The sequence below is a fragment of the Otolemur garnettii genome, unplaced genomic scaffold (assembly GCF_000181295.1).
Source record: "Otolemur garnettii isolate 467f Iridium unplaced genomic scaffold, OtoGar3 scaffold00149, whole genome shotgun sequence".
NCBI lineage: Eukaryota > Metazoa > Chordata > Mammalia > Primates > Galagidae > Otolemur > Otolemur garnettii.
This window is the reverse complement of record NW_003852544.1, coordinates 1,479,169-1,493,812: the sequence shown is the minus strand read 5'-3', so window position 1 is coordinate 1,493,812 and position 14,644 is coordinate 1,479,169. Positions and strand designations below refer to the sequence as shown.

General features: G+C 43.5%; 1 protein-coding gene across 1 annotated transcript in view; it reads left to right on the top strand.

Annotated features, from left to right (window-relative positions):
- CDC42BPB (CDC42 binding protein kinase beta) overlaps positions 1–14,644 on the top strand; it is a 134,217-nt gene that overhangs the window by 47,198 nt on the left and 72,375 nt on the right. Inside the window, exons 3-5 of the mRNA XM_003799330.3 lie at positions 2,638–2,721; positions 6,507–6,602; positions 13,898–14,046. Of these exons, the coding sequence (XP_003799378.1) occupies positions 2,638–2,721; positions 6,507–6,602; positions 13,898–14,046 (329 nt within the window). The remainder of the gene's footprint in view (positions 1–2,637; positions 2,722–6,506; positions 6,603–13,897; positions 14,047–14,644) is intronic.

Genomic DNA, 14,644 nt, shown 5'->3' with positions numbered 1-14,644 from the left:
TCTTGCCTCAGCCTCCCAAGTAGCTGGGGCTACAGGTGCCCACCATGACGCCCGGCTATTTTTTGTTGCAGTTTGGCTGGGGCCAGGCTTGAACCCGCCACCCTTAGTATATGGGGCTGGTGCCCTACTCACTGAACTACAGGTGCCGCCCTTTATTTTTATTTTTTGAGACAGTCTCCCTTTGTCACCCTCTATAGAATGCTGTGGTATCACAACTCATAGCAACCTGAAACTCTTGGGCATAGTGATTCTCTTGACTCAGCCTCCTAAGTAGCTGGGTGCTAGGTACCCACCACAATGCCCAGCTATATATAGTTTTTTTAAGAGACAAGGTCTCACTCTGGCTCACGCTGGTCTTGAACCTGTGAGCTTAGGCAATCCACCCGCCCTGGCCTCCTAGAGTGGTAGGATTACAGGTGTGAGCCACCGTGTCCTGCCAATGCTGATATCTGGCCAGCCATGATGGCTCACACCTGTAATCCTAGCACTCTGGAAGGCTGAGCTGGGTGTATCACCTGAGCTCAGGAGTTTGAGATGAGACTGAATAAGAGTGAGACCCTGTCTCTTCTAAAAATAGAAAAACTAGCCGGGCACTGCAGCAGACACCTGTAGTTCCAACTACTCAGGAGGCGGAGGCAAGTGGATTGCTCAAGCCCAAGAGTTTGAGGTTGATGTGAGCTATGATGCCACAGCACTCCCTACCAGGGGCAACAGAGTAAGACTCTGTGTCAAAAATAAAAAAGAAAAATAAATAAAAAGGTAATTTTTTTTTAAATGCTGATATCTCACCTATATCATAGCTAATTTCCAGGAAGAAATAGATGCTCCCATTGCAGTAATAAAGGGTGTGCCCCTATTTTACACCTAGAAGAGCTAACTAAGCTTTTATTTAGGTACTGTTTGTTTTTAATGTATTCAAAATATTATTGTTTTCTAAGACCATAATTAATACACAGTAGCTCAAGTGTGACTAGAGAAACCGCCACTACAGGGAACTTTGAGGGTGGCTGGCTATGAGGGAGATGGCTGGCCGGAGAGAGCTGATAGGGAGCCCTGTGATGGAGGACAGACGCCCTAACCCTCAGCAGGCTCTGGGATTACAGTGGGGCATGTTCGCTGTGGAACCCATATCATCACCAAGGGAAGACTATATTTAATTGAGACTGTCATTATAATGTATTCTTTTAAAGCCTGTGTCTAAAGAGTGTCCGAAGCCTCAAATTCCATATCTGTAAAATATAGAATTAAAAAAAAATCTCATCACCTAGGATTGTTGTGAGGATTAAATGAGAGTACAGATATATTGTTTTGCATGGTTACTGCCACCTAGGAAGTGGTCAGTGATATTAGCTCTCACAAGTACTTGATGGTGTCATTTATATGATATTTAGAAAGACAGGGAAGTAAATAATGCTATTTAGGAACTCTTTGTTCCATGTCTGCTGCATGCCGTTGGCAGCCAAAAAGTACAGAAGCTACCATCACTGCCATTGAGTGGTGTACAGTGCTACAGTAGGAACTTGGGCAGAATGAATGATTGGGGTAGAATGTGCCAGACATGGTGCAGATGTCATGACAAGTGTAGGTAGTGATGGAAGTGCTCTTTCAGGATTTGGCAGAAGACTTCCTGAAAGAGGTAGTACTTGGAATTATGCCTTGAAGTACATGGCCAACAGCTAACATGTACTCGTATCCCATGACTTAGTTGGTCCTCACACCTGTCTCAGGAGGCTAGTCCTGTATCTTAACCCTCTTTGTAGAAACTGAGGTACAAAGAGGTGAATTTGCTGAAGTTACTCTACAGAGCTCATGTCGTCACTCCCCACGAAGAAGATTCTAGATACCAGAATGATGGGCGCCAAGGTAGAAATAAGAGTTCTGGCGTTGGGAGGGCAAGTGGGATGAGCACGGGGTGGGGCCGTGGAGACAGTAATGAGTTTTAAAAGGTGAGCTTAAAAAAGTGTTTTTGATAACATATTTGTACATATTTATGGGCTACATGTGATACTTTATTACATGCATAAAATGTGTTATGTCAATTCAGGGTGTCTCACACCTCACGCATGTGTCATTACCATGTGTGAAAACATTTCAGGTCCTTCCTTCAAACTGTTTTGAGATGTACAGTCCACTCTACTGTGCCATCAAATATTTGAACTGTTCTTCTTTTTTTTCTTAAATGAAAATCTCCAGACATAACCCAAAGTAGAGGACAGTGAGCCCCCGTGTGCCCATCACTCAGTACTGAAGTTTTTGAATGAGAGAGTGGTATCATTCAAGTTGCAAGGGAGTTAAAAATCAAGTTTCAACACATTAAAAGGCAAACCTTTATGTAGAAAATTTTTCTTTTTGTTTTTTAATTATTTTTTATTAAATCATAACTTTGTACATTAATGCATTTATGGGGTTCAGGTTACTGCTTTGATATACAATGTGAAATGTTTACAGTGAACTAAGTAACACATCTATCACAATTATACTCATTTTTTAATAGACTTTACATTTCCTTCACAGCTCATCTCCTAAGCTTCCCGGGAGATTAAGATGATCAAGATTTGTTTACTATAGTTATGTTAAAATGTGCCAGCCTTTTGTTCCATCAACTAAAGTTTTGTTACACTCACATTTGTAATCCAGGTTGCTGTTGTCAAAATGAAGAACACTGAGCGGATTTATGCCATGAAAATCCTCAATAAGTGGGAGATGCTTAAAAGAGCGGAGGTAAGTATGGAGTATTAAAAAATAAATAAAATGGGGTTTTGTGTGAGCAAAAAGTGACAGGGAAGCCCAGCAGGGTAAAAACTACAGTCATCTCACAAACCTGGGACTGCCTTTCTTGCCGGAGTGAGCTGCTGTTTGTCAGTAAGGTCCCAGTGTCCTTGTGGGTATCTGCTACTCTCCTCATTGGTGTTTACTCATTTACCAGACACCGTGTTGGAGAGGACACCCTCAAGTACATTGGCCAGAGTTTTGTTTACTGTAAAGGCATATTAAGACCTTCATGGATGTTTTAAGCATTTATTGAAGCTCTGCTCCATATGCAAAAGGAATTATGAGTTTAGAGCCTGCTTACATACAGAAATGTTTTTATATTCCCACTTAGAGGGAGAGTAAAGATTATAAATACAAGTCGATTACTTTGCTTAGCGGTCTTGGATCCACTTTTTCTTAGTTCAGTGTCAGTCTTTCTAGTGGCTGTTTTATTCCCCTGACCCTGTCTCTGCAGTCCCAAGCTTAGTTTCTGGTCTCCCTAGTACTTATCTGAGAGAGGACTGGCCTGCTGGTGATCCCAGTCTCTGCCTCTGGCCATCTCCAGTTTCCATCCTCACTCACGCTCTGTCTTCCCTTCTGCCTCGGAGCCAAGTACTCTTCCTGGCCAGTTCCTTGCTGCTTCATCTTTTCAGATCTGCTTCATTTCTCTCAGCTGACTCCCTCCTCTGCCAGAAGGCTCTTCTTGTGGCAGTGGCTTGTAAGCACCCTGTGTCTCTCAGACCTGTCTGAGCCAGGTCTGCACTGGCGCCACTGTGGCTGCTCTCCAGGACTGCTTGTCCTTGCAGCCAGGCGCTTTCTTGTAGAGATGAACACCTCCAGATATAACCACCTCTTCCCTTTGGAAAGTCTTTCTTTGGTTTGTAGCCTCCTTTATCCTATAATTCACACCCTCCTGGAAATTTTAGATGACACTTTCATCTTTCATTCTAGAATTCTTACAGCTGCTACACTGGGCAGATAATGTAATTGTTAATTCAGGTCAATCTCTCCTGAGCTCCATCCAGGCTTGCTTTATTTATTTATTTATTTATTTATTTATTTATTTGTGACAGGGTCTTGCTCTGTTGCCCAGGCTAGAGTACAGTGACAGCATCATAGCTCACTGCATCTTTAAACTCCTCAAACTCCTCCTGCCTCAGCCTCCCGAGTAGCCAGGACTACAGACATGTACCACCATGCCTGGCTAATTTTTCTATTTTTCTTTTTTTTTTTAGAAATGAGGTCTTACTTTTGCATAGGCTGGTCTCAATTCCTGGCCTCAAGTAGTCTTCCCACCTGGGCCTCCCAAAGTGCTAGGATTATAGGCATGAGCCACCTCACCCAGCCAATCAGGATTTTGTTAACTTGGTGGGCTTTCTCATTTCAGCATCCCTCTGGCACCTCAAAGTCATGTATGACCTGTTCCTTTTCCTAATCCATACTCATTTCCTCTTTCTGTATTGTGGCACCCAGCACAAAGTCTTATGCTCCTTTATTGTTCAACAAATGAATGTTGGCTGACAAGTTATCACCATTCTGCAGTCACCCAGACTCAAAATGTTGGTGGCCTGGGCAGTGCCTGTGGCTCAAAGGAGTCGGGCACCTCCCCATATACCAGTGGTGGTGGGGTTTTGGCTCCGGCAAAAAAAAAAAAAAAAAAAGTTGGTGGCCATGACTGCTTCAACCGTTTAGTTTCACAGCCCCCAAGTTGCACACAGAGTCTTTCCTCCTTCCTTCTCTTTTTGCCTTGGTGCTTTTCCTCTCCATCCTCACTCCATCTTACCTCATGCTTCTTCCAGACCCTATCCCCAGACTCTCTAACCCCTAGACTAGCAGCCCTAACACCCCTACTAGAACTATAGCAACTTGAGAACATCACTGAAGCAATTTTTTGATGGGGGAAAAAAGTAGCCACCATTACATAAAAGTTTGTGGATATATAAGGTGTTTGGTATTTACCAAAATGTCATGGTGAGTAAGTAAATTTTGAAAGTGAATATTGTTGATTTGATTTCAGTCTGGCAACACAGATCCATTATAATTGGCATACTCAGAGAAATCCAAGAATGTCTGCTAGTCATGATGATTATCCTAGATTATATACAATGAGGTATACATATGTGTGTGAGTTATATAAAAATATATATTGTTATATATAATGCTAGTTGTAAATAATTTCTTTTTATTGTTAATAGATTTATTTTAAATTTTACAACATTGACTTGTAAAAAAATATTTTTAAAGCATGAATTAAACGAGATCAGGCAGTAGAACACTTAGTAGATCACTAAGCAGTATAAGTTCATAGCTTTTAGGCCAGACTAGGTCAAAAATCTGGCCCTTAAGTGGGCCCTTGTAGTTGGTGTGGCCCTTGGCAAAGGGAGTCCACTGACTCCAGACCTGCTTGTCTCTGCACATCTGGACCTTAGAAGCTGATTGTTAACCACTCCTTGTATTTTAATGAGTAGAATTAGGATATATCTACCACAACCATTTTGTTATGAAAGGAAACTCCTTTAAAATTTAGAAAAGAAAACCTTGTGGAAAAAAATGAATTACTAAGGTTGCTATGAGACTTTTTGTTTTCTTTTTTGAGGCAGAGTTTCACTCTGTTGCCCTGGGTAGAGTGCTGTGGCATCATAGCTCACAGCAACCTCAAACTCCTGGACTCAAGAGATACTCTTGCTTCAGCCTCCTGAGTAGCTGGGAGTACAGGCACTGCCTCAGTGCCTGGCTAGTTTTTCTATTTTTAGTAGAAATGGAGTTTCGCTCTTGCTCAGGCTAGTCTTGAATTCCTGAGCTCAGGAGATCCACCTGCCTCTACCTCCCAGAATGTTAGGATTATAGGTGTGAGCCATGGTGCATGGCCGGCTATGAATGGGTGCGACTTGGGCTCCAGTGCCTTGCCAGCTGGCCTCTGTGATTGTATTTTTTTTAAGGCCTCCCCCCATTACCTGGTATGTTTGTACTGCCAGGAGCCCTAAGACTCTTGTTTGGTGATATTTCACTTAAATCTAAGAAAGAGTTTAAATCTTATTATATTATATGCTCAATAAAGAGGAAATTTTATTATAATTATGCCAAAGACTAGTTCTTTTGAATAGAAGGTACAGCCTATGTGTTAAGGTTCACTTTTTTTTTTTAAACTATAGCAGCCTAAAAGGTAGCCTTTTACAAAACCATATGCTCCCGGCATAGGTCTCCATAGTTAAATCCTGTTTTGATCATATTCATGAGTGTACTTTGAATAAATCACAATTCCCGAGAATAACTGACTTGCTCAGTATACAGATATGTGTACTCCCCTTCAGCTGCCAGGCTGCTCTGCAGCAGGTAGATGGTCGGGGGCAGGGACCTAGGGCACCCTAAGGAGGATAATCTGGTTGGGAAGTCAGGTAGTGGTGGATAGAGGAGCCCAGTCAAGCATCCCTCACTGGAATCCAACTCAAAGATGGAACAGATCTGAGTGTTGGGCATAGAAATGTCATGCTGGGGAAAGGGTAGTGGTGCATGTGCATTCTCAGCAGCCCCAGGTCTTGCTTAGAAGAGGAAAAGAAGAGAGGTGGCTCAGCCTCAGTACTACAGAGGTCTGGGGAGGGTGTTTGGCTCCCAGTTAGGTCAGGGATTATCTCTGTGCATCCTGGAAGGAGGGGGATAGTGTCTCTGCAGCCTGTTGCAGCAGGGACTCCAACATGAAGAATGTACTTTCTGGGACATCTCCTCAGCACAGACTGATGTTTCCTTCTACTTTACAGACTGCTTGCTTCCGAGAAGAGCGTGATGTGCTAGTGAACGGGGACTGCCAGTGGATCACTGCGTTGCACTATGCCTTTCAGGATGAAAATTACCTGGTATGTTTGTATTGCCAGGTGCCCAAAGAGTCTTATTTGATGATATTTCACTTAAGTTTTTGGATTCCTTTGTGCTACCACTTAAAAGTAAAGCAATTTGGAACTGGCTTTTTAAAAATGTATATTGGAGCCGGGCACAATGGCTCACGCCTATAATCCCAGCACTTGGGAGGCTGAGGCGGGTAGATTGCCTGAGTTCATGAGTTGGAGACCAGCCTAAGCAAGAGCAAGACCCTGTCTCTACAAAATAGCTGGGCATTGTGGTGGGTTCCTATAATCCCAGCTACTTGGGAGGCTGAGGCAAGAGAATGGCTTAAACCCAAGAGTTTGAGGTTGCTGTGAGCTAAGATGCCAGGGTACTCTTTCAAGAGTGACCAAGTGAGACTCTGTCTCAAAAAAAAAAAAAAAAAGAAAAAGAAAAAAAAAGATATATATTGGACCGGGCATAGTGGCTCATGCCTGTAATCTTAGCACTCTGGGAGGCCAAGGTGGGTGGATCACTTGAGTTCAGCAGTTCCGGACCAGCCTGAGCAATGGCAAGACCCCATCTCTACTAAAAACAGAAAAACTGAGGCAAGAGGCTCTCTTGAGCAAAAGAACTTGAGATTGCTGTGAGCAATAATGCCATGACACTCTAGTCAGGGCACCAGAGTGAGACTCTGTCTCAAAAAATAAAGAAATACAAAAATATGTATATTAGACTAGATAAAATGGAGGGGATTATTTTAGTGTAATAATTGTCAAGTAGAATTTTTTTTAAATAGACTTATGAAAGAATATATTAAATTTTTCTTTGGGCTCAGCGCCTATAGCTGAACCGGCTAAGGCGCCAGCCACGTACACTTAAGGTGGTGGGTTCGAATCCCCAGTCCGGACCTGCCAAACAATGACGGCTGCAACCAAAAAATAGCCGGGCGTTGTGGCGGGCGCCTGTGGTCCCAGCTACCTGGGAGGTGGAGGCAGGAGACTCGCTTGAGCCCAGGAGTTGGAGGTTGCTGTGAGCTGTAATGCCACAGCACTCTACCCAGGGGGACAGCTTGAGGCTCTGTCTCAAAAAAAAAAAAAAAATTTTTTTTTCTTTGCATTAGATACCTGATTACTTTATTCACTGGGTTTATTACATTTAAATAAACCTGGGGTGGGGATGGGAGGGACTGGGTAGGGGGGGACAGGAGGTATTTCATGCCTGTAATTCTAGCACTGGGAGGCCGAGGAAGATGGATTATCTGAGCTCAGGAGTTCAAGACCTGCCGTAGCTCAGGAATTTGAGACCAGCCTGAGCAAAAGCAAGACCCTGTCTCTACTAAAAACAGAAAAAAAAAGAAATCAGAAAAAAAAATAGCTGGACGTTGTGGTGGGTGCCATGGTGGGTGCCATGGTGGGCGCCTGTTAGCTCCTACAGAGGCTGAAACAAGAGGATCACTTGTGCCCCAGGAGTTTGAGGTTGCTGTGAACTATGATGACACCATGGCACGCTATCCAGGGCAGCAGAGTGAGACTCTGTCTCAAAATAAATAATAAATAAACAAGCAGACTGGGAGTTTGAAACATTTTCAATCTTGAATTAAATATAAGAACAGGAAATCTGCTATAGGGATTTACACAGTTCCAGCTCTACAAATGCCTTAGGTTGGTTGTAGTCCCAGCAGTAGAGTAGCCGCTTTATGAGGTGTCTAACACAGTTTTTAGGTGACTTGGTTTCCACGTTTCTATCATCTGTTTTCTGCCTTTAGCAGAACTAACTTCAGTGCTGACTAATCAGTGTTGTGATCCACACATGTGTAGATTTGAGCATGGACACCTTGTAAAATGCTTACAGAACAGCTAACTTAGATGTGAAGGAGAAACTAGACCTTTGGTCTCGAGCACTAAGTGACTCTTAAGATGCTCTGTTCAAGACTTTTTATTCCTCAAATGACTTTCCCAGATTTACTAAAACCTAAAAGTGCCCACCCCAAGGAGCTCTGGGTGAATGGGGCCTGTGCAGACTTCAGAGAAGCAGATCTGGGCTTTTCTCTTCTCTGGCTCCCTCCAGCTGGCACTGTTTCTGTAGTAGCATTAGCAACGGGGGTGTAAATTGCTCTTGTCATCACCACAGCCTCAGAGCAGGGACTCTAGGTGGTTTTCTGTTTCCCTAACAGCTAATTTGCATGTTCACACTGAAGCCCCCTGGTTATGTGCTTCATTGGCTCACAAGAAACAGAATGATGTAGTATTTTTTTTATTCATTGTAAAATAATCTCCCAAACATCAAAGAAATCCCTGAAATTGGAACATCTGGGATTAAGTAAAATGGTATGTTATACTCTTTTAGAATTTGTTTCAGCAAAGGGGCAGCTGGTATTGACTGAGCACTTAAGATGTTAGGCCCAGGTGTTAGCTCAGTCATTCTGCCCAGTGACCCAGGGAGTAAGGCATTCATCATCATCACCATTTCCTAAATGGGGTATCTGGGGCACAGGGAGGTGAGGTTACTTGCCCAAGGTGAGTGCATAAATGATGACAATTGTACCAGGTCCTAGCCCCTACCTCTCTGGAAGGCAGCTGAGTCCAAATGCTCTGGGGCTGTCTCCCTTACTTACTTAAGTAAGTAAACCCCTTACTTCCTGGGTCAGTGTCCCTCCTTTGAGGACCCAGGTGGACTGTCTCCAGTCATTTCCTCTTTGGATAAGAACTGAATGGCATTTCCAAGTGGTACTAGGCAACATGGATCTATACAGAGGAAGACAATGATTTTGTTTTGTACTTCTAGTATTTCCAACACCAGTATATTATGCTGATGTCTGAAATGTTGGGCTTTGCCAAGTTTATTCTAAGTTAAGACGTGTAAATTGGGAATCCCAGTGAAGATGCTGCTGCATTGAGGTTGGTTTTTTTTTTTTTTTTTTGCAGTTTTTGGCCGGGGCTGGGTTTGAACCCGCCACCTCCAGCATATGGGGCCGCTGCCCTACTCCCTTGAGCCACAGGCACCGCCCTACATTGAGTTTTTAGAGTTGCCCAGTTAGAAGTACCATGAAAACCAAGGATGAGAGAAAAGCAAGGGCTCCAAAGTTTTCCAGTATGTGACCATGGGTCTAGTTCCTGGGGCCACAGACCTGCCACTTGTGGGCAGGTACATTTAAGCACATTCCTCCTCTCTAGGTGGTCATAAGGAAGGCAGGAAGCAGGTGTGGAAAGCATGCAGCTGAGCATGAAATCACACTGGGGTCAGGTGTCTCACAGGGGCCCCTCTGGCTCCCACAGAGCTGGTTCATGTCACAGCTTCTGTTATAGGTATCTGACTTGGAGTTTGATAAAAACTAAACCTGTTTCACCACTAACTAAAAGTGTATTGCATTATTGACTTAACTCAGAATCCTGTATTATACCTCTTATGACAGAGTAAAGAACTGGTATAGTTCTTATTCCAGAAATAAGTTTTTGCTTGTCTACTGTACAAGCTCTTGCAGTTTACTCTTCTTATAAACTTGTTTTCCTGGTGACCATCAATCAGATTTAGCACTGTTGTAGTATACTTTTTGTTTTCTTTTTAGATTTCTAGGTAGACAAGGAAACAGTTGGTGCTTGACTCATTTCTGGGACTTTCTTCAGGGGCGTAAGATCTTGATGGTTCATTTGTCTCATCTACTGTCACTACTCAGGACTCTGTCAGCAGCTTCTGCAGCCTCTCCCTCCAGAGTGTCTCCAGGGCCCATCACTGTCTTCACTCCCCACACCTCGCTGCGCATTGCCCTCTCACCTTCAGGGCTGCGTCGACTCTGCCCTGTCAGAGAAAGTCTTTGACATATTTGGATTGTGTTGCCCTACTGCTCTTAAGAGTAAAGCCACAGTCCCACCATGTCCAGGGCTCCACTCATTAGTCTCCAGCCAGTCATCCCTTCCTATCCCTCCACCATTCCATGTTCTTCCCACCTCTGTACGTGTACCCTCTGTCTGGAGCGTGACCCCAACTACCTTTCAGGCCGTAGCTTAGCATTCGTCTGGGTCTAACCACAGCGATGGGTGGCATGTGGCCCTCCCCACACTTAGTGCTTTCTGGTCTTTGCACTTGCCATGATCTCTGCACACAGTGTGAGGTCCTCTGAGCAGGGACCTTGTTCACACAGTGTCCTCATCACCCAAAAGGGTGCCAAGGGAATCATTGTTGTGAGAAGGAGTGGGTGAATATCCACTGAGAGTGTTCTGAATGGCAGGAGTTGGACAAGAGGTGGGAGGGACAGAGAATGGTTAGCATAAGACTCCTCCCCTGAGAGTCAATTAGAAGCGACACAGCAGTGCCTGAGCTGAGATAGGGAGACCTAAGGAGGGGATGGTGGAAGAGACTCTTGGAAGCAAGATGAGACCACTGCTAGTAAAGGTCCTGAAGGCTTCCCTCATTTCCTTGGTTCTAGCCAAGGCCTACTGCCTTCCTGAGACAAGCCCACTGACATGATGGTTCCCTTTCTTAAGAGACACTGCAGTGTTGGGTTGCAAGTGACAGGCACTGGAGTCTGCCTGCTTGGGTCTGTCCTTGCTTTGTTGCTCACTGCTGACTCTGAGCATGTCATCAGGCCTCCTATGTGAACTATGGGGGGGAGGGGTGGCGCTGATGTTAACAATACAGCACTGAGCCCCCTTCCTACAGCCTGAAGGTCCCAACCCAGTAGCTGCACACTGACTGGTAGCTGTTGTTATTGTTAGGTTCACCATAAATATGACAAGATTATTCTCTGGTTGAGTAAACAAGGTATTTCTTCCCTGTGTTGATTAGTTGTAAAGTTAGCTATTCAGATCAGAACATTCGTGTCTTGAAAGGAAATTAGTACCAAGGAAGGTACAAGGCTGTGACTGCCTGTTTCTTTTTTTTTCTTTTTTTTTTTTTTAATCAAATCATAAACACATAGATCATGTATACATTAATGCATTTATGCGGTACAATGTGCTGATTTCATATAGAATTAGGAGCATTTACATCACACTGGTTAATATATACCTCATCTCATTTACTTAATTATTGTGTTTAAGACATTTATACTCTATACTTAATAGATCTGACATGTAACCTTGCATTATGCACCATAGGTGTGAGGTGTGATCCCACCATTCACCCTCCCTCAATCTGACCTCCCCACTCTCCTCCTCCCTCCTTCATCCTGTGTCATAGTTGTGATCTAGTCTTCATATGAAAGTATGAGTGATTATAAATGGTTTCATAATAGTACTGAGAACAATGGATATTTTTTCTTCCATTCTTGAGATACTTTACTAAGTAGGATATGTTCTAGCTCTATCCATGTAAACGTAAAAGAGGTAAAGTCTCCATCTTTTTTAAGACTGCGTAATATTCCATGGTATACATATACCACAATTTGTTAATCCATTCATGGGTCAGTGGGTACTTGGGCTTCTTCCATGACTTGGCTATTATGAATTGAGCTGCAATGAACAATCTGGTTCAAATATCTTTGTTATAAAGTGATTTTTGGTCTTTTGGATATACACCTAGTAAAGGAATTGCAGGATCAAATGGCAGGTCTACTTTTAGATCCCTGAGTGTTCTCCGTACTTCTTTCCAAAAGGGATGTATTAGCTTGCACTCCTGCCAGCAGTGTGGAAGTGTTCCCTTTTGTCCACATCCTTGCCAACATCTGTAGTTTTGGGATTTGTTATGTAAGCCACTCTTATGGGAGTTAGATGATGTCTCAAGGTGGTTTTGATTTGCATTTCTCTGACAATTAAAGATAATGAGCATTTTTTCATGTGTCTGTAGGCTGTGCACCTATCTTAGTGATCAAAACAGCATAGTATTGGCACAAAAATAGAGAGGTAGATGTATGGAACAGAATTGAGAACCAAGAGATAAACCCAGACACTTATCATCATTTGCTCTTAGATAAGCCTGTCAAAAATATTGGGGGATAATTGGGGGAAAAGAGTACCTATTTAACAAATGGTGCTGGAAGAATTGGCTGGTGACTTGTAGAAGACTAAAACTGGACCCACACCCATTAACAAAAATTGACTCTCACTGGATAAAAGATTTAAACTTAAGAGATGAAACTATAAAGATTCTTGGAGAGAGTGCAGGAGAAACACTTGAAGAAATTGGCCTGGGAGAATACTTTATGAGGAGGACCCTCTGGGCAATTGAAGCAACACCAAAAATACATTACTGGGATCTGATCAAACTAAAAAGCTTCTGCACAGCCAAGAATACAGTAAGTAAAGCAAGCAGACAGCCCTCAGAACGGGAGAGGATATTTCCGGGTTATGCCTCTGACAAAGGTTTGATAACCAGACTCCACAGAGAACTCAAACTTATTAAAAAGAACAAGTAATCCCATTTCATTGTGGGCAAGGGACTTGAACAGATCCTTCTCTATGACTACCTGTTTCTTTAGCATCTCTGAGGCTTCATGGCCCCCAGCAATGGAAGTATTGGCTGCCACTCTGACTGCCTTTGATGTCTTGCGCATCCTGGGCCTCTGACCTAGTGAGATGCTTCCATCAGGGCCTCCACTACCGCTGGCCTTCATTTCGTAAGTCCTCTAAATACTGCACAGAAGAGGCTGTGTGCAGGTGGAACCCTGCAGGCTGACTGGGACTCCTGTGCCCAGCACACAGCTAGCCCTATGGCAGCTGAACTCTAAGGGTAAGGACAGGCTCGGGCCTGTTAGTGGAAGACATTTTTTCCTCCTGTTGCTCTAAATTTCTATTTATGCAGTAGCTTTTCTGATTTTTCTGTGGGAATAAATCTATCAGTACTTATTTTCAGCTCTTTTCATGATGTAAGTATCGTCTTTTCCATAAGAGCTGTTGATATCATCTGTGATTTTAGATAATTCACCTCCCTTCCTTGATCCAGTGTCCTTCTGGAGATTTTTTTTTTTTTTTGGAGACAGAGTTTCACTTTGTCATCCTCAGTAGAGTGCTGAGGCATCATAGCTTACAGCAACCTCCAACTCTTGGGCTGAAGTGATTTCTCTTGCCTCAGCAGCCCAAGTAGGATTTGATGGGCTACTTACTAACTGCTTCTACTTTGGGTCAACAGCGCCAGTGTCAAAGCCTCCAATCATTTCTTCTATTGATTAAATATTTTATTTACTGAAGTCTGTTCTCTACTATATGCATAAGTTAAAATTACAGAAGTGTTCAATCCATCAGGTATGTGTTCTGAGAGGGGAAATCCTAGAAGAGCAACTGAGAAACCATTGATCCAGACTTGAAGAGTCAAAGAACTTCCACAGTGGATATTTGGCCTTTGTTGAGTTTATAGAGACTAAATTTTATGTTCTCCCCTTTTCTTTCCCATCTAGTACTTAGTCATGGATTACTATGTGGGTGGTGATTTACTGACCCTGCTCAGTAAATTTGAAGACAAGCTTCCAGAAGATATGGCAAGATTCTACATTGGGGAGATGGTGCTGGCCATTGACTCCATCCATCAGCTCCATTATGTGCACAGGTAACCACCCTTCTTTCAAGTCCCCTGAGTCATGTGCCTCAGTTTCTAGGTTTCCCAAGAAGCCATGCAGGTAGCAAGTCCTCAAGTTGAGCAGCCCTAGCACCTGGCACCCAGAAGATTCCAGCTTTTACTGTTACATTTGTAATAGTCTAACTCTTGTCACTGGAAGCTGCCTTGTCTTTTGATATTTACAAGATACTAACTCACCCTCTCTCTGCCTGGGGATATCGCTTCCCCAAGATGCCTGCTCTCCCCCAGGGTCCCTATCCCTCTACATTTCCACTTTCTTTCTCAGCCTTGCTCTGCTCTTCTGTACTGACCTACAGTGGGCCAACAGTCTTAAATCACCCTGTGAAACACAAAGGGAAGATGGAATTAAGGGAGAGAGACTTACGTTACTGTAACATAAAGGACTTGAACTGAGTGATTGAACTGACTTTGCTGAGGACCCTCTGTGTGGGGTGGAAACAGGGGACACCCTTCCCTTTTTCCCTCCCTAGGCCCACTATGCCATGTTTGCTAGGTAGGCAGTTTCCATGATGATGCAGCCTCTCACCATCCATCTATTCTGAGACCCAAGATTCAGTCTGTGGTTTGT